The 24,689-nt window shown below is 45.8% G+C and overlaps 1 protein-coding gene across 7 annotated transcripts in view; it reads right to left on the bottom strand.

Annotated features, from left to right (window-relative positions):
• The window catches only part of LOC310680601 (tyrosine-protein phosphatase non-receptor type substrate 1-like), a 126,726-nt gene that overhangs the window by 22,138 nt on the left and 79,899 nt on the right, over positions 1–24,689 (bottom strand). For all 7 annotated transcript variants that reach the window (XM_083447484.1, XM_083447482.1, XM_083447479.1 and 4 more), the window contains exon 3: positions 310–648. In XM_083447484.1, the coding sequence (XP_083303610.1) occupies positions 310–648 (339 nt within the window). The remainder of the gene's footprint in view (positions 1–309; positions 649–24,689) is intronic.

Here is a 24,689-nt window from a genome sequence, read left to right as displayed (position 1 = left end):
CCTTTACCTTACACGTTACAGATAAATGCTTATAATGACATCTAGGTTTTCAAAATATGAAAAGCAGCTGTAGGAGGAGGGAGAAAGGATATTTTGAGCAGGATATTGCCCAGCACTGAAAGAATTATGCATCCTTTCTCCTGCCACTGCTCCACTACTCAAACATGCCACCCACAAGGCTATTTTTTGTTTTTTAAAAAAGGTCCGAGCCTCATTAGATGCCCTTGTATTTCTATGTATGTGGAGCTTCTGGGGTGAGGGGGGCAGATTATCCTCCTAGGAAACAAAGAGAAATTGAAGGATACTTACCAATCACAGAAACCTCAGTGCCCACTCCCGATTTCAATTCTATTTCTTGGGATCCTGCCCTGTACTTGACACAGTAATAGGTCCCGGCATCCTCAGGTCGGATGGTGCTGATGCGGATGCTGAAGTCTGTTTCTGATCCAGGAACAACCCTGGTCACGCGGGAGGGATATGGTCCTCTTTCACTGTAAATGGACTGTTTTCTGTCCGACCCCTTGTGCCATTTCACGCCTCCTGGTGGACCAGTTCCTTTTACTGTACACGTCAGAGTGAGGGTCTCTCCTGCTGACACAGACAAGGGTCCTGGGGGCTGCAGAACTTCCAAATCTTGGCCTTTGGCACCTGCAGCAAAAAATAAATTGTTATAGGTTTCCTCTAAAGAGTAATCACCCTTCTCCTTGTGGCAAATGAATGACTCAGGACTTCAGTGCCTTAAGGTTCTCCTCTTCTCATACAAACCAACCCGGACCCTGCACTTGTCATCCAAGGCCCTTCTCTGTGTCCCTCCCTTCCCAAGAGGTTCGGAGGGTGGCAATATGAGAATGGGCCTTTCCTGTGGTGGCTCCCCATCTGTGGAATGCTTTCCCCAGAGAGGCTCGCCTGGTGCCATCATTGCCTGTCATAGGTTCACAGAATCATAGCGTTGGAAGGGACCATGAGGATCATTCAGTCCAATATCCTGCATTGCAGGAATATGCAGCTGTCCCTTATGGGGATCGAACCTGCAACCGTGGCATTCTCATCACCATGCTCTGTGTTTAGGTGCCATATGAAAGCATCCCTCTTTACTGGTCTTTGGCCGTTAAACAATCCATGGCCTTTTAAAAGTGGAGGACGACTGTCATGATTTTTTCCTGTGATTGTTTTATTGGTTGTTGGGGTTATGCTATGCAAATTAAATTGTTAACATTGTACACCATCCCACAATATACAAAATACTACTACAAAATCCCACAAACTCCCTAGACAAAGTCAAAAAACAATGGGAGGATGACATAGGCTATTAGATTAACCCCACTCAATGGAACAAAATGTGGTCTAAACCCCGCTTTAAATTCATATCAATGAAAAGAAAATAACTCACTCTGAAACTCACCTACAGGTGGTACCTAACACCAAGAAAACTAGCGCTAATATGCCCAGAAACCTGACCAAAGTGCTGGAGAGGGCGCACCTCCACAGGCACATACCTCCATATGTAGTGGGAGTGCCCCAAAATCCAACTATTCTGGAAAACAACCATATGAGAAATAAGTAAAATAACCAAGCAAGCCAGAATTGGCCTTACTAAACATCTTCCAAGACAATAATGCCTATTTATACCACAAAGAACTCATAACCCACCTACTTTCAGCAGCCAGAAACACCATAACCAGACACTGGAGAGACCTGCCAGGAATAAGCATGAACCAGTGGTACCAAATAGTCTGGGAAACAGCCTGACTAGAAAAATTAACCAATAAACTGAAACTGACACGGGGACAAATAGAAGAAGACGCCTTCACCCCGGTATGGCTCCCCTTTATCACATACACAGCCCAACAAGATAACGACAAGAATCCGCTGACAGCATACAAATCAATATGGCTAACCTGATCCAAAACACACACACACCCCACTCACACATGAAAACAAAGACCACCACAGCCAACCACAAATGAACAACCACACTCTAGGCCAACCCCAACCTCTTTCACCACCAAAGGAACACAAGCGAACAGCAGAGAACCTGCACAAGGAACGCTACATATAGTAAATAAAATAGAAACATCGCCACCCGACCCCCACCCCCACCCATCTCCCCCTCTCCACCTCTTTCCCCCTTTTCTTCCTAATGTCTCCACAAATGAAACTGATTTGTAAAAATGTTACACGGGGGAAAAAATACAAGAGAGAGACATTGCACACACTTTTGTAAATCAAGAAAAGATTTAATAAAAAAGAAAGAAAGAAAGACATTGTACACCATCCTGGGATTTTCAGATAAGAGTGGTATATAAATTGAATAAGTACTAAATAATAATAATAATAATAATAATAATAATAATAATAATAATAATGCAGTGCTGTTTCCCTTCTCACTCAGGGCAGCTTTCCATAAAAGCGCATCTCAAGGGCCAGTTGCCCATTTATTGCGTGTTCCATTCCATAGCATGTAGGAAGATAGAGACCTGGGCCGGCCTGCCCATGAGGCGAGGGGAAGCAGTGGCCTCAGGGAAACAGCCCCCAGTGAGCTAGGAGGGGCTGCTCCACTGCACAAGCTGACTGGGGAGCAGGGGGACATTTCCAGTTTTGCCTGGAGTGGTAAAACATTCTGAGCCAGCCCTGATAGTACTTCACCCATCAGTGGAGACAGGAGGTGATTGTGGAGCACAAGACTGACAAGTAGAAGAAAAGGTCAACACCACCAATGTGGTTGGATGGATGTCTGTGTTCTAGCCCCATTGTCGGAGGGGAGATGCCTCTGAATACCAGTTGCCGGAAATTATTATTGGGGGAAAGTGCTGTTGCCCTCTGGTCCGGCTTGCAGGCTTTCCATATCAGCATGCAATTGGCCGGAATGAGAATCAGGTGTTGAAATAGATGTGCCCCCTACGGTCTAATATAAGGTAAAGGGACCATAAGGTCCAGTCGTGACTGACTCTGGGGTTGCGGCACTCATCTTGCTTTATTGGCCGAGGGAGCCGGCGTACAGCTTCTGGGTCATGTGGCAAGCATGACTAAGCCACTTCTGGCGAACCAGAGCAGCGCACGGAAATGCCATTTACCTTCCCACTGGAGTGGTACCTATTTATCTACTTGCACTTTGACGTGCTTTCGAACTGCTAGGTTGGCAGGAGTAGGGACAGAGCAACGGGAGCTCACCCCTTTGCAGGGATTCGAACCGCCAACCTTCTGCTCGGCAAGCCCTAGGCTCTGTGGTTTAACCCACAGCGCCACCCGCGCCCCTTTTGGTCTAATCTAGCAGGACTCAATTCTTGTGTTGTTATGTTATCTTCTAACACGGATATTGGTGAATGAAGTTTGCAGAACGAGCACACAGCTTGGAAGCTGGCTGTATACTGAATTCTTGCTGTTGAGCACTCTTTAGCCTTAACACAATCTCACTGAGACTTTAAGTATGAAATAGAAGAAATACATTGTGGTTATTAATTAAATCTGTGAATCACACTTTTTTTTTTTTTTGCCATGGCAACTCAAAAGTGACTTGCAACACATGCTTAGAGGGTAAAGAAATCCCAGTTGTAGCTAAGTTGGAGATGCAAAGAGCCATTTTTGCTCTTTCATCTCCGCAGGAGAGAGACAGATTCCCAAGGTGGGACCGAGAAGAAGGGAGGAACAGGTAAGGAAGTCAGCAACCCTTAGAGGTATCAATCTGACATCAGAAGGAAGGTCAGCCCAGGTTAGAACAGAAATACAGCCTAGGAAGTTTGGAGTCTGTTCTCTCTAATTTCTCCCCATGCAAACCACACCTGATACAAACTGAGTTGCATGCCAAGACTTCCAACAGATATAGGAACATGAACAACAGGAGTTGCATTTTACAGAATCAGACTTTTGTGGCCATCCACTTCACAATAGCTGATTTCTGATTAGTAGCGACTCATGCAGGTATTTTTTTTCCACCTCCTGCTGTACAACTTGATGCTAATTCAAAGTGTAGGGGCCCTTTGCTGGCACTGCACATGGTCTCCTACTGAGCAAATCTACCCCCCTTTCCCCAGAGAGATGGGCTTGTGCGGAAATTGAGCCCAGGACCTCTCACAGCCAAAGTGAGACTCATATCTATGGCACCAACAAGGTGCAATCAGAGCACCAGCAGGTGTGGTTTGAAGTGAAGCTTCTGGGCCATCTTCAGCGTTGACCCCACATTGACTGCATGTTAAGTACAATTATTTAATTGAAACTAAAATGAAAAAATAGCTAAATGTTTATTGCTGGAAAAGGTCCATCTCTGGGGAAATTGAACTACAGTATTCTAAGTGACTTTGAGCTTTAACTGAGTTGATGAGCAACTGTTGTTGTTCTCTGCTAGTTAACACTTGAGTGTTTAACCTTAGGTCAGGCCACAAAGGCATTTGGTTGCAAATCTCCATTTTGAAGGGAGTTGCCTTTGAGTCTTTGTTCTCAGACTCTGTGGGAGTGAGGATGAAGCTCTCCAGGCAAACAGCCTCAGGCAGGATGCAGGTTGTGGGCAGAGACAGACCTCCGCTTATAGCTCTGTTTCGAGTATTTCATATTTTCTAAGATGCTGAGCCTGTGCTGGACAGCACAAGATGCCTTATGGAATTATCTGGATGTATGTTTTTGTTTTGAAGAAAGTTATGCAAGTAAACTTTTAATTAAACTTATGGGCCTTGCCAATGCTTTATTTCCAAAAAGGAGTCTGTTTTCATGTGTCCAATCGCTTTAAACTGTGCAATATTAAGATCTGCTATATTGCAATACAGTGGTACCTTCGTTTACGAACTTAATCCATTCTGGAAGTCCGTTCTTAAACCAAAACGTTCTTAAATCAAGGCATGCTTTCCCATAGCAGCGGGGGACTCAATTTACAAATGGAACACACTCAACAGGAAGAGAAACATGTTCTCATTCCAAGGCAAAGTTCACAAACCGAAACACCTACTTCCGGGTTTGCAGCGTTCTTAATCCAAGTTGTTCATAAACTAAGCTGTTCTTAAACCAAGGTACCACTGTACTGTAATATGTTGTGAGTAAAGCACACAAACGGCTGAGGCCGGGTTTTCATCTGAAGATCACAGGGCTGTTTACAATACAACACAAAATACATGCCAAAATAACAAATGAAAACAATACCCCTCCCCAGCTGAAAAGGTCATAGATATTACTATTGCTCATGGTGCAAATGGTAATCTAAATCTGGCGAACGAAGAAGGAAAGCCATTTCCAGAGTTTGGGTTCCCATTGCCGATACTTTCCTAAGTGTCAGCAAGGCAGCTCCCTCAGGCTCCTTGCAGAAGTGGCATTTAAATGGATCGTAAAATTGATTCACAGTACCCTCTTTTAAAAAAATCTGTCAGATTCCCCCCACTCCCAACCTTGAAATGCAAAAGTCTTTCTCAGACGGCTGAACTCACGCAAGCAGTAGGATAAAAGAACCCACAGAAATTGGCCAGGCATTTGAATGGAGGTTTTACTTTTCCTTAAGTGACATAACACGAATTCAAGTTTCACCTGTCAAAAACGCAGCAGAAACTCAAGTAACAGCCTAATTTTGTTGCAGCCTGGGTACGTCTTGAAGGCTGCTGATGCCTGTTACATATTTTCCTTCATTCCCCCACACTTATCATCAGTATTTTTTGCTCACTTTACACCAAATATGATAGAAACACACACAAATTACTCCTCGCAACGATACATTTTGGGATGTTGTCTTTTTAAAATGCTCATCTGTGGTCCCCCGCCCCCCGGGTAGACTTCACGAACCAGGTGCTCTCCAGATGTTGGCCAAAAACATATGGAGGGCACCAGGTTGGCAAAGTTTTAACACGTACTCAGATACAGGAGAACACAAATGATTTATGCACTGCTGATACAAGTTATTCTGGGCATATTGTTTGGTACAAAAAAAAATTGCACACCTTAATTGCAGGTAAGTGTACAATTTTACTGTCTAACACCTCAAGCTTCCTGTTTCCTCACTGTGTAATGGATGTTCATTTTTCTCTATTAAGTGGCTTTTTTTGAAACTCATTTTTAAAATAAAAAACAAAAAGGAGTCATGCCAGTTTAGCTAATGTGCCAGATATCATCACCTTTCTGGGAGGGAAGGCAGGGGCTGGCAGAAATAGAAGAGACAGTTGCCTAGAAAATTGATGCAGATGCCTAGAAATGTGATATTTTGCTGGCTTTGTCTTGAATGCACATCTATACCCTTCTAGGCTGTCGCCTAAATAAAGTCGGAGCTGAAACTTCAGAATTTGGGAACGCAAACCGCAAAAAGAAATCTGGTTCCCTTCTGCTTACACATATCTACAATCCAATTTGATGACATTTTTTTGGGGGGGGGGGAACGCTAGGCTAGCGGGATGCTCTCCAGTTTTGTATACACTGAAAGCATAATTGCTTTTACATCCCTTTATATTAAGCTAATTGCTTGTGAGCTAGACAAAAAAAATCTATAAAAATAGTTCACAGCTGTCTCCCTAATATTACCACAAGCTCAGAAACTGGCCAAATCCATAAAGATAAGAAACAGAACTAAGGGATTTTTTTTCTTTTTTTGCAAGCAGTTTTCACAGCCAAGAAAAACATGGAATTTCTTGGGCCAACTCTGCTAATAGGCAGGGTGTAAATGGAAACAAGAGAAGCTGCAGAGAGACTGCTACTACACTTTCCACTTCCAAATCAATTCTACATAGAGGGTTTAAAAAAAAAAATCTTTATAAGAGGCATATCCGTAGCTAATAACACAGCTGAAAAACCCTGTAGCTATTTCAGTAAACAGGTAGGAGAAGAGACAGCAGGTCACTCACTACCTACAGCCATAAAGCGAATATTCAGGAAAGGCCTGGATAGCAGAGGGTTTTACCCATTGGGCGAAAGTCTGGGAGGCCAACAGTAGGTGGCGCCAGACCCAGCGACAGGCAGAGCTAATTCTATTCCCCATCCCACCCACCTGCCTGATGCGTTCTACAAGGGAAGTGATAGCTCGGTCGGTAGAGCACGAGACTCTTACCCTCGGAGTTGTGGGTTTGAACCCCACCCTGGGCAAAAGACCCCTGCATCACAGGAGGTCAGACTAGGCGACCCATTGTGGCCCCTTCCAATCCTACGAACGCTGAGACCGAGGGCTCATAGGTGCACAGGCTAAAATTAGAGTTGTATCATTTATCTGGTCTTAACATTTTTACTTCATATTTATATTTTCTATTTATGTTTATCCATTGCAAGTATATTACTTAAATCCTGTAGGTTCATTTCAATGCATTGTTTCTGAATGTACGTTGTAAAAGGTTCCCAATCTTTTAAAAAGTCATTACTATCTTTATCTTTGAGTATCTTAGTTAATTTTGCCATTTTAGTGTATTCCATCAACTTTTCTAGCCATTGTTCTTTCGCTGGTATTTCAACACTTTTCCATCTTTGTGCTAATAGAATTCTGGCCGCTGTTGTCGCATACATAAATAATTTTTTCTTGTCGTTTGATATATCTTGCCCTAGGTTTGGTTTATTCTTGTTCTTACTTTTATTATGTATTTTTGTGTTTTTTTACATCATAATTTTATGTTGTGAACAGCCCCGAGATCTACAGCTGTGGGGCAGGGAACAAATTTAACAAATAAATAAAACTTAGAAACAACCCACTGGATTTCAGGACACACAACCTAGCTGAAGTCAAATATTTTAAGCTTGGATCTGGAAGTGGGAGGGGTTAAGCACTGCTTAAATCTTCCTCACTGAAATCAATAGGGCTTTAAAAGGAGTAACATTTGATCTGTTCTCTCCGCAAGCACCGCCAGGACCAATCCTGCTGAAATCCTGGGATCAACTGAGGCTGCAAAGGGATAGTTTATGCAAATATTGCTAAAGCAGGAAGAGCAATGCAGGTTATCTACGAAATGCCAGAGGAAATTGACTCATCTGGGGAAATGATGGGATATTCGTTAATTAGGAGTGAGTGGCGCGTCCATCGATCGCCTCCAGGAGATTACACATGCCTACGTCTCGTCATTAAGGGACAGTTCCAAAATGGCTAAATGGACCAGAATGCCACAGAGCAGTTGAGTGGTTCACATCTTCAGGGGAGCTAGAGAGAGTTGTTTTTCAAAAGGGTGATTATATATACACATCAAGAAATGTATCCTTTGTTCCATTAAATCAATGTGATACACTCGTGAGCATCCTGGAAGTCTTCCCCTGGTACCTGTGAAGATTACACTTACACACACACACAAACACACACACACACTGGGCCAACCATGAGGGGGTGAAGGCGATGACCATAGAGCTGAAGGAGGAAGTTGGAAGAGCGTCGCTTCTTCCCAGTTCCTCTTTCAGTTCAAAGCAATTTTCAAGGCTCAGGTGAATTCTACTGAAATCCAGATCCCTGGGGAAAGTGAAGTGGTTTAAGTGTGTAGTTGTTGGACCGTGAAGAAGGCTGATCACCGAAGAATGGATGCTTTTGAATTATGGTGCTGGAGGAGACTCTTGAGAGTCCCATGGACTGCAAGAAGATCAAACCTATCCATTCTTAAGGAAATCAGCCCTGAGTGCTCACTGGAAGGACAGATCCTGAAGCTGAGGCTCCAGTACTTTGGCCACCTCATGAGAAGAGAAGACTCCCTGGAAAAGACCCTGATGTTGGGAAAAATGGAGGGCACAAGGAGAAGGGGACGACAGAGGACGAGATGGTGGGACAGTGTTCTCGAAGCTACCAGCATGAGTTTGACCAAACTGCGGGAGGCAGTGGAAGACAGGAGTGCCTGGCGTACTCTGGTCCATGGGGTCACAAAGAGGCAGACACGACTAAATGACTAAACAACAACATTTCATTATACCCTGCCTCTTTCCCTGATCGAATCAAGGCAGCTTACAGGTAAAAATAAGAATGCATAAAAACATTGGGGGTGGGAAATAACCATTAAAAACAATTAAATAACCTTCTCTCTTTCTGTCTCTCTTGGAGGGGATAATCTGTGGAGAAGAGAAGTGGACAGAGATGGGTGGGTGCCCACAGCACTCCATTAAAGAACCCCCCGTGACCCCACTGGCCTTAAAAAGTTGGCCCCCACTGCATTAAAGCATATTTTCTAAGAATATAATTAGTTCTCTAGAGCTTGCTTCCCTTTTGTTATGAACCACTGAACTCTCTCGCTCTGGGCTGGGATTGGCAAATCTGTCCGTTTTGGTTGCCATCTGTTTCTCGTCGCTCCAGGTGTAATCTGCAATGAAGTACAATCATTACAAAAATTCACCCGCATTTTAGTGTGGCCTAATGAACATAATTTCGTATGCGGTTTTGTCCAGCGGTGATTCCACGGGATTTCTCCTAATAGACTGAATTTATTTTTGTGCGATATTTTCACTTAAGAAATGCATTTTAATGCTCACCTCTCCCTAAACATATGAATTTCCATACACACTGGCCAGAAAGCTGCAATGCAAAATTCAGAGAAGTGCGAATTCCAAAGCATAGTTATGTTTTAGTTCTTATTTCGGTTTCAGAAGCGCAGACTGGGCAATTTCTCACTGAAATGCAAACAAAAACAAATCTCAACCAATCTGTGTGTGTTTGTGTATGCGCGTGTGTGTATCTTTCACAGTGCAAACTTGAGGAACAAATTCCCTAAGCACCAGAGGAACAAAAAAAATCCTCTTAGTGGTTCTACGTTTTTGAAGGTTATCTTGCAATTTACATTCCAGTGCCTTGGGACAGGAGTAGCTGTGACGTCGAGCTCAGTTTGCCATCAAAAACAGAAAGCCCTGCTGCATCCAGTTTCCCCTCTTCTCCCGGGAATGTCTAGTTACCAAAATACTTGATGATACACCCCCCTCAATGTGCATTCTCCGCCTGCCTGCTTCTCTGGCCCAGCAGCAGCCAATAACACAGAGCAGGAAAAGGGAACACAGACTGCGAGGGCTGGGGAGGAGCCTGCAGCCCTCTAGATGTGTGGGATGTAATCCACCAAGAGCAGTCAAGTACAACATTCCTTGTTTTCCTAGAGTGGACATGCAAGGGAATGTTTGCTCCAGCCAGTCGAAACTTCCTGTTCCTCCTGGCCTGGAGCATCCTTCCTCTTGCATGTGACTAGTGGGCGGGCGTGACCTTTCCAGACCTGGTAAAAGGCCAAGGCATGCTTCCACTCTCCTTCTTTTCCATCTTCCTTTCATCCTGTGAACTTCCTGGAATGAACTGCTGGCTGCCAGCCAAGCAGTCCCCCAGGTCATCTCCCTTATGGGGTAAACCTGTTTTTATACATTTGTAACTTTAAGCCAAAAAGCCTGCCTTCAGGGATCACACTGTGCTCTGCCTGATCGTCAGTAAGCTTTCTTTTTCTTGCTTATCAATAAGACTGCGGTGTCTTTATTCTTTTAGGAGGGGTCTAACCAGGAAAATATTAGGACACATTTCAATCTGGACAAGCCAGATTGAATTGCGTATTGTCTTAAGAAACTCACACGAGTTTGCAACTAGTTTTCTGCTGTGTAAAGGGGAATGCACTCTGCTAAGTAAAGGAACTTGCTGACACAAGTTAGGAAGGATATTAATAAGCAATACAGTGGTACCTTGGGTTAAGAACTTAGTTCGTTCTGGAGGTCTGTTCTTAACCTGAAACTGTTCTTAACCTGAGGTACCACTTTAGCTAATGGGGCCTCCTGCTGCCGTTGTGCCGCCACCGCATGATTTCTGTTCTCATCCTGAAGCAAAGTTCTTAACCCGAGGTACTATTTCTGGGTTAGCAGAGTCTGTAACCTGAAGCGTCTGTAGAATCATAGAATCATAGAATCATAGAATCATAGAGTTGGAAGAGACCACAAGGGCCATCGAGTCCAACCCCCTGCCAAGCAGGAAACACCATCAGAGCACTCCTGACATATGGTTGTCAAGCCTCTGCTTAAAGACCTCCAAAGAAGGAGACCCGAGGTACCACTGTAACCCGAGGTACCACTGTATATCCTCTCCTGCCACCCTGAACATTCCCACAAAATGTTGCTGGACTCCAGTTCCCATCAGACTTTTCAGCCAGTGTAGCCAATAGTCACGGGTGATGGGAGTTGGAGTCCAACAACATCTGGAGGGCACCAGGTCCTCCACTTATGTCATGTGATGGCATCGTGTCCTCCATGAGAGGGTGGCAATACAAGAACGGGCCTTTTCTGTAGTGGCTTTCCATTTGTGGAATGCTCTCCCCAGGGAGGCCCACCTGGTGCCTTCCTTACATCTCTTCCTTACATCTCTCAGACCTTCCAAGTGTCCCTGTATTATTATTATTATTCTTATTATTATCTGCGAAGAACTTATCTGATGGGTTCACGAAGCCACTCTCCTTCCAGAGACATGGAGAGTTTTGCGAAGGTCTGGGTTTGGGACGACCAAAGGTCGATTCTCCCCTCAGACGCGAGGCAAGAGGGGGTGTTGAGTGCAGTGAAGGGTTAACCTTCTGTGCCTCGGAGCTGAGGGGAAGGGCTTACCAGCCAGGATGTGACGTGAACAGCCTGAATCGCTGTCTGTGTTCAGTGTGGGAATCGAAAGCAGTTTGTTAACTGCGTAGCTCCGGAGAAGGGAGCAGAGAAAATGCAGTTACACTCAGATGGGTTCTGATCTGTGTAAATATGTGTTTTTGGAGCAATAAAGGACTTTAAGAAACAGAAGCTGACGCTTTGGAGTTCTTCCCTTTTCACACATCTGCTGTGCGATTCTGCTGATGATTTTACGACGTACAGAGGCCTGCGCAGAGGGAGTGTGCTGGACGCCATAAAGCAATAAATCTATCCGAAGAGATTTATTGGAAGGAGGTCGAAATCAATTACCCACAAGTTCTTCCTGATGCTTAGTCTGAATCTCCTTTACTGTAACTTGAATCCATTGATTCGGGTTCTAGCCTCTGGAGCAGGAGGAAACAAGCTGGTTCCATCTTCCTTGTGATAGCCTCTGAGATATCCGAAGAGGAACAGACTCCCTCAGAAAGTGGCAAACTCTTCTCCATTGGAAGTTTTTCCAGCAAAGGTTGGAAGATTCTTTAGCTGTGATTCCTGCATTGCAGAGGGCTGGACTAGATGACCCTCGGGGTCTCTTCCAACGCTACAGTTTTGCCCCTTGAGCAGTCTCTGGGCTTCATGTACCAATGCCCTCTCTCTTTTTTTTAACCTTAGTTTTTAATAAATAATAATAATAATAATAAATTTTTATTTATACCCCGCCCGTCCCGGTTCAAAAACCAGGCTCAGGGCGGCTGACAACAAATTTAAAACACTTAATTGTAAAAGCAGCATAAAATACAGTATAAAAACTTGAATAACAATAAAATTCAAAATTCAGAAATCAATTTAGGGGAAATCCATCTAATAAGCATTAGATAATCACCAGGGCTAGCTGGCTGAATTAGTCCTACTTGGGCCAGTGAGGAGGCCAGGGCAGAATTAGCTGTGGGGTCTCAGAGTGGGTAATCTTCATAAAAGGGGAGGGGGAGGGAAGAGAAGGGAAATAAAAAATCAGGCTGAATTCAAATTAAAGGCCAGGCGGAATAGCTCTGTCTTACAGGCCCAACGGAAGGAGGTTAAATCCTGAAGGGCCCTGGTCTCATGGAACAGAGCATTCCACCAGGTCAGAGCCATCACTGAGAAGGCCCTGGCCCTGGTGGAGGATAGTCTGACTTCCTTAGGGGCCGGGACCTCTAAACTATGGTTATTCATGGACTTTAAAGTCCTCTGCGGGGCGTATCAGGAGAGGCAGTCCCATAAATACGAGGACCGTAAGCTACAAAGGGCTTTAAAGGTCAAGACCAGCACCTTGAACCTGACCCTGTACTCCACCGGGAGCCAGTGCAACTGGTAAAGCGCTTGGTGAATATGCTCCCAAGGCAGGGACCCCGTGAGAAGCCTCGCTGCAGCATTCTGCACCTGCTGGAGTTTGTGGGACAGTTTCAAGGGCAGCCCCACGTAGAGTGAATTACAGTAGTCAAGCCTGGAGGTGACTGTCGCATGCGTCACTCTGGCCAGATCGGGGCAGGAAAAGGTAAGGGACCAATAGCTGAATGCGGTGAAGATGGAAAAATGTCGCCTTAGCTGTTGCTGTAACCTGTGCCTCCATGGAAAGGGAGGCGTCAAGGATTACACCCAAACTCTTAACGTAAGGCACTGGCACTAATTGAGCCCCCGCAAGAGAAGGGAGTTGGTCCCTCATCCCCATGCCATCCCGACCCAGCCAGAGGACCTCTGTCTTTGAAGGATTTAGTTTCACTTTTCCTTAGGATGTCCCTATTTACATTGGAGAAATGTTGGAGGGTATGATCTCTTCTGCCAGGCGAAAACATTTCTCTTTAACCATGCCTTTGGGATGCCCAGATGACAAGACCTTTCCTCTTTGCCTCAGAACAATACATTTGGCACCAGATTGGCTGCAGGAGTTGCCAGAAGCAGGCATACAAGTCGCCATCCGGCCGTCTTAGGGTCTCCACTCTGGATTTATGTAGGGTTTATTCCGTGGCTTTTTCTTCTCCCACAGATATCCCCCAAGGCAGTGGAGGTTTAGGATCAGAGCTTTCCTTCTCCTAGATGGGCTGCTTTCCTAGGTTGCCGAGCCCCATCTGTCACTTATTATTATTTATTGTGCATTAAATTAGTATACCAGCCTTCATCCAAAGTTTCACAATATAAAAATACCAAACAAGAACACAAAAATGGAATAAATACAAAAACAAACCAATAACCCCTCCTCCACAAACAAAGACCTGGCTCCCATAAGTGGGAAACGTTTTTTCAAATAAAAGAGTTAATTTCATGTACTCCATGTGATTTATTGCAGGCTGGCTCACTGACAGAGGGTCATGTGACAGGCATGGGCGGGGCCAGATGCAAAGTGGGAGGAGCAATACTCAACCTTTGTACAGGAGGCTATAATCCCAAGTGCAGAAATCAGGGGTGTCTCCCCCCTTCTTTCTCTCTCTCTCTCACAGATCTCTTCATCCATCCAAGCAAGCAAGAGGCAAGGTCACTTTTCAAGGTCACATTTCAGCCACACAAAATCACTTGAGCAGAGCATTTGGCGTGGCCTAGGGAGAGTGTTGAGGGCTGGAGAGAGAGGGCTGGTGGGTCACATTCAGTGACTGGCCCAGAGGTTCTTCACCCCAGGATATGGGTCGGGAAGGGCATAGATTTCTGGTCCTCTCCAGGATCTATGAATCTTTCATAAGAGGAGGGCTGCAGCCCGTCAGACCCGCAATTAAGACAAAATGCCTTTCCTGCTCCATTTGGTACACCTGCTCAGGAACCGAGCATCATCAAGAGGCTATAGTAGGAAAGTACAGGAGCTATTTTTAAAGTGACAGAAATCAGTGCATTTAGAATGGAATTTTAATTAAGGCAGCGCTGCAGGTTGCATTCCAATAACATGAAAAAGGCCACCTCCTGGGCCCAGAGCAGCAAACTACTATACAAAGCCTCCCACAATGCACACGGTTCCCCAAAGAATCATAGAATCATAGAATCATAGAGTTGGAAGAGACCACAAGGGCCATCGAGTCCAACCCCCTGCCAAGCAGGAAACACCATCAGAGCACTCCTGACATATGGTTGTCAAGCCTCTGCTTAAAGACCTCCAAAGAAGGAGACTCCACCACACTCCTTGGCAGCAAATTCCACTGTCGGACAGCTCTTACTGTCAGGAAGTTCTTCCTAATGTTTAGGTGGAATCTTCTTTCTTGTAGTTTGTATCCATTGCTCCGTGTCCGCTTCTCTGGAGCAGCAGAAAACAACCTTTCTCCCTCCTCTATGTGACATCCTTTTATATATTTGAACATGGCTATCATATCACCCCTTAACCTCCTCTTCTCCAGGCTAAACATGCCCAGCTCCCTTAGCCGATCCTCATAAGGCATTGTTTCCAGGCCTTTGACCATTTTGGTTGCCCTCCTCTGTACACATTCTAGTTTGTCAGTGTCCTTCTTGAACTGTGGTGCCCAGAACTGGACACAGTACTCCAGGTGAGGTCTGACCAGAGCAGAATACAGTGGCACTATAACTTCCCTTGATCTAGATGCTATACTCCTATTGATGCAGCCCAGAATTGCATTGGCTTTTTTAGCTGCCGCGTCACACTGTTGGCTCATGTCAAGTTTGTGGTCAACCAAGACTCCTAGATCCTTTTCACATGTACTGCTCTCAAGCCAGGTGGCACCCATCTTGTATTTGTGCCTCTCATTTTTTTTGCCCAAGTGCAATACTTTACATTTCTCCCTGTTAAAATTCATCTTGTTTGTTTTGGCCCAGTTCTCTAATCTGTCAAGGTCGTTTTGAAGTGTGATCCTGTCTTCTGGGGTGTTAGCCACCCCTCCCAGTTTGGTGTCATCTGCAAATTTGATCAGGATGCCCTTGAGTCCATCATCCAAGTCGTTGATAAAGATGTTGAATAAGACCGGGCCCAATACAGAACCCTGTGGCACCCCACTAGTCACTCTTCTCCAGGATGAAGAGGAACCATTGATGAGCACCCTTTGGGTCCGGTCAGTCAGCCAGTTACAAATCCACTGAGTGGTAGCATAGTCAAGACCGCATTTTACCAGCTTCTTTACAAGAATATCATGGGGCACCTTGTCAAATGCCTTGCTGAAATCAAGGTAGACTACATCCACTGCGTTCCCTTCATCTACCAGGCTTGTAATTCTGTCAAAAAATGAGATCAGGTTAGTCTGACATGACTTATTTTTCAGAAATCCATGCTGACTATTGGTGATCACAGCATTCCTTTCTAGGTGCTCACAGATTGTTTGCTTAATGATCTGCTCCAGAATCTTCCCTGGTATTGATGTCAGACTGACTGGGCGGTAATTATTTGGGTCCTCTCTTTTCCCCTTTTTGAAAATAGGGACAACATTTGCCCTCCTCCAGTCTGCCGGGACTTCGCCTGTTCTCCAGGAATTCTCAAAGATGATTGCCAGTGGTTCTGAGATCACATCTGCCAGTTCTTTTAATACTCTTGGATGCAGTTCATCTGGCCCTGGAGACTTGAATACATCTAAACTAGCCAAGTATTCTTGTACTATCTCCTTAGTTATTCTGGGCTGTGTTTCCTCTGCTGAATCATTTCTTCCAAATTCTTCAGGTCGGGCATTGTTTTCTTTATCGGAGAAGACTGAGGCAAAGAAGGCATTGAGGAGTTCAGCCCTTTCTGTGTCCCCTGTTTGCATTTCACCATCTTCTCCTCTGAGTGACCCCACTGTTTCTTTGTTCTTCCTTTTGCTACGAACATACCCATAGAAGCCTTTTTTGTTGCTTTTAACCTCTCTAGCAAGCCTGAGTTCATTCTGTGCTTTAGCTTTTCTGACTTTGTGTCTACATGTGCTGGCTATTTGTTTGAATTCCTCTTTGGTGGTTTCCCCCCTTTTCCATTTTTTGTACACATCCTTTTTTAATCTTAACTCAGTTAAAAGTTCTTTAGATAGCCACCCTGGCTTCTTTAGGCACCTTCCATGTTTCCGTCTCATTGGTATTGCCTGAAGTTGTGCTTTTACTATCTCCCTCTTAACAAAGGTGTGTGGTTTTGGGGTACTGCTGTGGTTTTAGAGACCTGAAGCACAAAATTAGCAGGGCGCCAGGCCAGTGGCGTAGCGTGGGTTGTCAGCACCCGGGGCAAGGCAAGTAATTTGCGCCCCCCCCGCTGCACTGTCCCTCCCCCAGATAGTCCCTCGCTCTCTCTCCGCACCGCACTGCACGCCTGGCACCCTCCCCTCCACAGTGGGCGGCGACCCAGCGGCTCGGCTCGGATTCGCACAGCCAGCACTGCAGTGAGAGAGAGTGAGTGAGCCAGGTAGGGGCAGAGAGCTGCGAGTGCGAGCGCGCCCCCCCCCAGATGTTGCGCCCGGTGCGGCCGGCCCCCCCTGCACCCCCCACGCTATGCCACTGCACCAGGCACATTTGGCGCCTTAAGATTCTCCATTTATGAGCACATCAAAAAGTCTGGGTGCCATTTTTTTGCACTTGGCTGACACTCGAGGATTACTGGAATGTATGTGGTTTGAAGTCTCGAAGTACAGTAGTACCTCTGGTTGCAAACGGGATCCATTCTGGAGGCCCGTTTGCAACATGAAAAGCCCACAAGCTGAAGTGCCGTAACTGCGCAGGTGCGCAGCACGATTAGGTGGTTGTGCACATGCGCGAAGCGCGATTTAGCACTTGTGCGCATGCACAAGTGGCAAAACCCGGTAGTAGCCCTTCCGGTACTTCCAGGACGCCGCGGGACGCAACCTGAAAAAACGTAAGATGAAGCAAACGTAACATGAGGTATGACTGTATAAGTTAAGGACAGACTTATATGTTAAGGAGTTTAATAAAGAGTAGAGTGTTTTGAAAAGGGAAGTACCCATATCTTTTATTATGAAACCAAATTAAACATGTATTAACAATTTCTGCTAAAAATGTGATATTAACAACGTGTCACTTAGTTCATGCTTATCAAAATAATACAGTGGTGCCTCGCAAGACGAAAAGAATCCGTTCCGCGAGTCTTTTCGTCTTGCGGTTTTTTCGTCTTGCGAAGCAAGCCCATTAGCGGATTAGCGCTATTAGCGCTATTGACAGTTTAAGGGCTATAAACGGCTATTAAAGGCTTAAGGGATTAGCGGTTTTGCTGCTAAAAGGCTTTTAGCAGCTTAGTGCTTCAGAAAAAGGGGTTTGGGAGCGAAAAAAAACCTCAAAATTTTTCGTAAATTTTCGTCTTGCGAAGCAAGCCCATAGGGAAATTCGTCTTGCGAAGCGCCTCTGAAGACGGAAAACCCTTTCGTCTTGCGGGTTTTCCGTCTTGCGAGGCATTCGTCTTGCGGGGCACCACTGTAAATAAAAAGTGTTGTTGACCCCTCCCCCCACCGGTGGCAACTAGGCATTCTGTTTTGGCGCCCACAACCCAGGTCCCAGAAGCCATTTGGCTCCTAGCTTTTCTGTCCCAGTTTCTAACGCTGGCTGGTGCTACCTTTGAAGGTGATTCAGAAAGTACAACTAACCCAGAACACGGCAGCTAGACTGGTGACTGGGAGCGGCCGTCGAGACCACATAACACTGGTCTTGAAAGACCGACGTTGGCTCCCAATACTTTTCCGAGCTGAAGGAGCATCTCCACCTCCATCGTTCTGCCCGGACGCTGAGGTCCAGTGCTGAGGGCCTTCTGGCGGTTCCCTCACTGCGAGAAGTGAGGTTACAGGAAACCAGGCAGAGGGCCTTCTCGGTGGTGGCCTGCCCTGTGGAACGCCTTCCCATCAGATGTCAAGGAAATAAACAACTATCAGACTTTTAGAAGACATCTGAAGGCAGCCCTGTATAGGGAGGCTTTTAATGTTTAATTATGTTTTTATATTTGTTGGAAGCCACCCAGAGTGGTTTGGGCAACTCAGCCAGATGGGCAGGTTATTATTATTATTATTATTATTATTATTATTATTATTAATGCAAGCACTGCGGAAGAGCAAAAATGTAGCACAGACAGCCAAGCAAAACTCCGCTTTCTGCTTGCCAGCTTTAGCAAAAGTGCCAACTCTGCGGATGTGAGAGGTAAGCTATTGCTGCTGGGGACTGATCTACCATCTCTTTATTTGCTTTTGTTTCTATCTCAAGTGCAGCCAAGTATTTCCTTTCTTCTTGAGGTTTTCCTAAACAACACTAATTGGCAATTAAGTATTGCAAGCACTGAGCTGCTAGATCAAACCAAAGGCCTTGCAAGAGCTCGGCGTGTTTAATTAAGATAAACAAGATAAGCTTTGCCAGAAGATTAGCACTTAAAGCAAAACAAAAGAGTCCAGTAAATATTTCTGTCCCTTTTCTTAAAATAAAATAAAAATTACACCCCAGCAACATGAAGCAGCTTTACATTTTTAGCTTTAATATACATCTAAGGATGTGATCTGGAAAAGCTTGTGATCATTAAACTTCTCTTTGCTCTTGTGTATTAAGGGTGGGGCAAATGCATGCCTGTGTGGCCTACTTTTAGGTTTTGCACTAAATTCATCAAGCGCTTGAAAATTAGCATAGCAGGAGCATGTATTTGGATCTCTCAACAGCTGAGGCCTAGGAGGGAGAGTCGAAAAGGCAGGACCACTCCATCAGTCCAGCCAACAGACTCAAGGCACTTTTGACTCCATCTTTTGGTGGCTCTTTTGCCTGGCTCAGGCATGTCAACTGCTAGGGGCAGAGCTGTCTTCAGTCCCCTTAATATCTTCTGGCAGGGGACTGAGCCCCCTCAATACTGACAGGGCTTTTGCGGAGCCGTTTGTTGCATGGTTCGGTGGCTGGCTCCTCCTGAGCGCAACAGAGAAAGCTGCACCATGCTCGGCTCTGCCATTGGCCTCCTCCTGATGAGCCATTGCACGTGTATGTCGTGTTTCGTGCACATATCAGACACGTGCAATGTGCACATAACGCCATGCATGTGCTGCGTGCCGTCCCCCCAGTCTTGGAAATAAGGCGGTACCTCTGGCCTGGCACAGGGTCACCCAGGGAGCTTTGTTGATGAACCATAGAATTGAAGAGTTGGACCCTGAGGAACATCTCAGTATACCTGAAGGAGCGTCTCCACCCCCATCGTTCTGCCCGGACACTGAGGTCCAGCGCCGAGGGCCTTCTGGCGGTTCCCTCATTGCGAGAAGCAAAGCTACAGGGAACCAGGCAGATGGCCTTCTCGGTGGTGGCGCCCGCCCTGTGGAACACCCTCCCATCAGATGTCAAAGAGATAAACAACTACCTGACATTCAGAAGACATCTTAAGGCGAACTTCAGGGAAGTTTTTAATGTGTGACATCTTAGTGTAATTTTGGTCTTTGTGGAAGCCGCACAGAATGGCTGGGGAAATCCAGCCAGATGGGCGGGGTACTTATTTATTTATTTATTAATTAATTAATTATTATTATTATTATTATTATTATTATTATTATTATTATTATTATTATTATCATCTCGTCCAACTGCCTGCAATGAATGTTCAGCTGCCTCATAGGGAAATTGAACCTGCAACCTTTGCATCGTAAGCACCACACTCAAGCCAACTGAACTATCCTCCCATATCAAGGAGTGAGCATCCGAACCTTTGTCTCTCTAACCACTATGCCTCACCGGCTCTCTTTAAGGGTTCTTTACGCCAGATTTGGTCCAGACAGCTGTCACAAATCTCAGAAACTACCCAGACTGGCCTTTTACATTTTCTATAGGAGATGTCTGGAATTGCAGGCGCTGTCTGCTAATCATGTCTTTCCAGTCACGTACCAAGCCAGCACTTCTGACTCCACATTTCTGCCGGGCAGAAAATCCTAGCCTTCTCTGTTTCCCACTTCTCGCCTTACAAAGGTGCCTTGCCAGCAATAATTGCTTTTTCTTCCAGCAGCTCCTGCCCACGGGAGTAGCCTCTAAACCTCACTGAGCAACTGCCCTCGAGCTGACAGACGTGATCACCCCCAGATAAAATGAGGCACCCTGGCTTGACATTTAGCTCCTCATCTTCCAACCAACTCCACAGTAGGGCTAGGGGAGAAATTCAGATCTGGTCACATTGAGATTTGAGTCCATCAAATTCTCACTTTCTGAAACAACACAAGAACCAAAACACAGCCATCCTTCAGAAAATTCGCACTCATCTGAATTTCACGATGAAGTTCTCCAGCCAACCAATGATTGCAAAAATGCATCTAAATGTGAGCATAATAATGAATATAACGAACTCGGCACCTTTGTCCCCGCTTCTTCTGGTCTCCCAGAACCAGAAGACTGATGAAGTGCGAGGAGCAAAGACAGGCACACAGGCGTAGTCTCCGATTGCTTGGAGAGACCCTGGAGTGGAGGAGACACAGATGGCTGTGAGGAGGCAGGGACCTTATAGTCTTGGCAACTGATCCATGGGGACAAGACCTACTGGAGAGGAGGTCCTGTGCTCATCAGGCCTGGCACTTTTCCAAGTCTGTGCAGATCCTGTTCTTGCTAATGAAGAGTTAACTCCAATATGCGCGGCATGATTTACTGCGCGGGTGGCGCTGTGGGTTAAACCACAGAGCCTAGGACTTGCTGATCAGAAGGTCGGCGGTTCGAATCCCTGCGACGGGGTGAGCTCCCGTTGCTCGGTCCCTGCTCCTGCCCACCTAGCAGTTCAAAAGCATGTTAAAGTGCAAGTAGATAAATAGGTATCGCTCCAGCGGGAAGGTAAACGGTGTTTCCGTGCGCTGCTCTGGTTCGCCAGAAGCGGCTTAGTCATGCTGGCCACATGACCCGGAAGCTGTACGCCGGCTCCCTCGGCCAGTAAAGCGAGATGAGTGCCGCAACCCCAGAGTCGGCCACGACTGGACCTAATGGTCAGGGGTCCCTTTACCTTTACTTACATTATCAAGGTAGAAGTCATATTCATTGCTCTAGCTTCTTGGGCTTCTGAGCCTTCTCCACCATGGCATGTGTATTTGGGAGGGTTGCCTAGAATGGAATGAGGTCTTTTGTCCGGAGAAGTTCTCCTGACCCTGTGGAGTTGTGGTGTGGTAAATAAAATCACCACACTGCATGTGGTTCCTCTCTCGACATTGCAGGGTCTCTAAGGGAGGACATGAACGGCTAAGTGAGCACGAGAGTCTGCTAACCTGCTTTATAATGAAAGGACATATTGACCACTTTTTCAAAAATAATAAAAAAGATCAATGGTAAGTTATTTATATTTTTAGTACCTTTCGAACAACCACAATCAGATCTAGATTGAGGTTGTCGGAAGGCTGCAGTGCTATAAACAGAGATCGGAGCAAAGGATTCTGGGAGTAATGCCAAGCAGTAGTAGGGACCTCATTGCCTCCTTTTTCATCATTCAGGCCATGAGAAAGAAAGCAGAGGAGGTGCAGAAAGAGTCAGATCTAAAAACGCAAAGAAATGTAGCGAGAGAAATAAATGAAGTGCTTGGAGTGGCCTGTTATTGATCAAAAGCAGCAGAAGATGATGAAGGGAAGAAGTATAAAAAGAGTGGTGGTGGGTTGTTGTTGTTGTTTTGCTATATATTTAATGTGTACTAGAAGGTTAAGCATGAATGCAACAGAAGCATGCTTTTGAAAACACAACCATTGCGCCAAGATGGGATGCGACTCATTGGTAGTACATGTTTTGCGGCAAACCCAGGTTTGTTGCTGTGTAATGTGTGAAAAGGCCCTTTAAATAATAAACACAGCCTCTGTTTTGACATTTCTCTGGCGCACCATCAAGCTGCTAGAAAAGGCTGCCCATTTGTATCTTCCGGAGGGCTACAAGGTACTTGCTGAAAAATTGCTCCTTGCAGGATTTTAGACTAGACGGCGGCGTTGATTCATTATTAATAAATCAATTAAGCCCGGCTGAAGTCATCATTATTAATGACCTAAAGAACTTTACTCAACACACACACATTCAACCGTTGCTCTTCCCCACCCCCCGAAGCTCTGAATTAAACAAAAGGCTAACACTCTTTGATGATTGAAATCCCATTCCTAGCCTCTCCTGCGACAATGCCCAGTCGATGCTCAGGCTGCGGAATATTGCAAAGGACTGGAGAGGCAAGGCTGCAGATCCGCAGTGGCAAATAAACGAGAGGCTGGGATTCCTCCAGACTAATAATAATAATAATAATAATAATAATTTTATAAATGAAACAAAAACAAAAGACCTTGTAGAGAAATGGGAGCAAAGGACACCGCCAGAAGCATCCTCAGCTTTTAACAAGGAACCCGCCAAAGTCTAGGCACATCTCGCTTGACGTATTAATTTTGGCACAAGTTGTCAGCTTTGTCACGCCAATGGAATTATTGAATCTGAACTGAGGAAAATTCGTATCGATGTTCTAGCTCAAGGTTATGTGCTGAAGTGCCGGCTTGCTGGCTGGTGGGTGTGTGATGCCTGCTCCTTGTTCCCCTAGGGGCTGACAATTTATTAATTTTTTTATTTTGCTTCTGGCGTGTTGTTTTGCTTTTGTAGATGGTGCCGACTGGCAATTTGGTGTCTCTTGGGCCTACAGACTTGCTGACCCCAAATGCCAGTTAGGGCCATGAATATGTTTTGCTGTTGAATGCAGTTATCTAGGCAGAGTTGTGCTTTGCGTCTGGGATCTGTAGCTCAGGCGTAGGGCATCTGATTTGCACGCAGAAGGTTGCATGTTTGATCCCTGGGTTCTCCAGGTAGCATTAGGAATGTCTACTGCTTGAAACCTTGGAGAGTCACGGTCGGTCTGTGTAGACCAGGGTTTCTCAAACTTGGGTCTCCAGCTGTTTTTGGATTACAATTCCCATCAATCTTGACCACTGGTCCTGCTAGCTACGAATGATGGGAGTTGTAGTCCAAAAACAGCTGGAGACCCAAGTTTGGGAAACCCTAATATAGACAATCCTGAGCTGTTTAACAAAATTTATATACCGCTTCATTTGGGGACGACGACTCGAAAGTGCTCTATAGACAGATGGACCAATTTGTGTGAGCAGATATGATTCTGCTCCCTATGTTCTAGGCTGGAGAGGGTTACTGAGCTGCAGGGAGAACTAAATCCCATTCCACTTACTGAAGAAAAACAGGCCACTGGAAAATTGCATCCTCCTACTCCCAGGAAGTATGGGACACGGGTGGCGCTGTGGGTTAAAGCCTCAGCGCCTAGGGCTTGCTGATCAAGAGGTCGGAAGTTCGAATCCCCGTGGCGGGATGCGCTCCCGTTGTTTGGTCTCAGCGCCTGCCAACCTAGCAGTTCGAAAGCACTCTCGGGTGCAAGTAGATAAATAGGGACCGCTTACTAGCGGGAAGGTAAACGGCGTTTCCGTGTGTGGCTCTGGCTCGCCAGAGCAGCGATGTCACGCTGGCCACGTGACCCGGAAGTGTCTGCGGACAGCGCTGGCCCCCGGCCTCTTGAGTGAGATGGGCGCACAACCCTAGAGTCTGTCAAGACTGGCCCGTACGGGCAGGGGTACCTTTACCTTTACCTTACTCCCAGGAAGAACATCATGGCAAGAGGAAATTCAGCTGGCCCCCATCCATTGACCTGAGAAAGAGCAGCTCTAGAGAGCTATCCTGACGACGACAACAACAACACACCACTCCAAGTGCCAGTTGCCCTGGGACTGCAGGACAAAAGAAGAGCCTGCAGGATCAGGCCAATGGACCATCACAGAGGCCAACCACATGCTTCCACAGAAAACTTGCAAGCTGGACCTGAGAACAAGGGGCCAGCCTTCTGTGGCTTCAAACCACTGCTGTTCACAAGCATTACTGCCTCAGACCATGGAGGCAGATATTACCTATCAATTGCCTTTTCTTCCACAAATTGGGCCAATCCTCTTTTGAAGCCATCTATATAGTAATAATAATAATTTATTATTTATACTCCGCCCATCTGGCTGAGTTTCCCCAGCCACTCTTCCAACAGACTATTAAAATATAATAATCTATTAAACATTAAAAGCTTCCCTAAACAGGGCTGCCTTCAGATGTCTTCTAAAAATCTGGTAGTTGTTTTTCTCTTTGACATCTGGTGGGAGGGCGTTTCACAGGGCGGGTGCCACTACTGAGAAGGCCCTCTGCCTGGCTCCCTGTAACCTCACTTCTCGCAGCGAGGAAACCGCCAGAAGGCTCTCGGTGCTGGATCTGGGCAGAATGATGGGGGTGGAGACACTCCTTCAGGTATACTGGACCGAAGCTGTCTAATGCAGGAATCTCTACAGAAGCACCCATTTATGGTAGTTTGA

This window comes from Podarcis tiliguerta, assembly GCF_965153285.1.
Source record: "Podarcis tiliguerta genome assembly, chromosome: 6".
NCBI lineage: Eukaryota > Metazoa > Chordata > Lepidosauria > Squamata > Lacertidae > Podarcis > Podarcis tiliguerta.
This window is presented reverse-complemented; position numbering and strand designations above follow the sequence as displayed.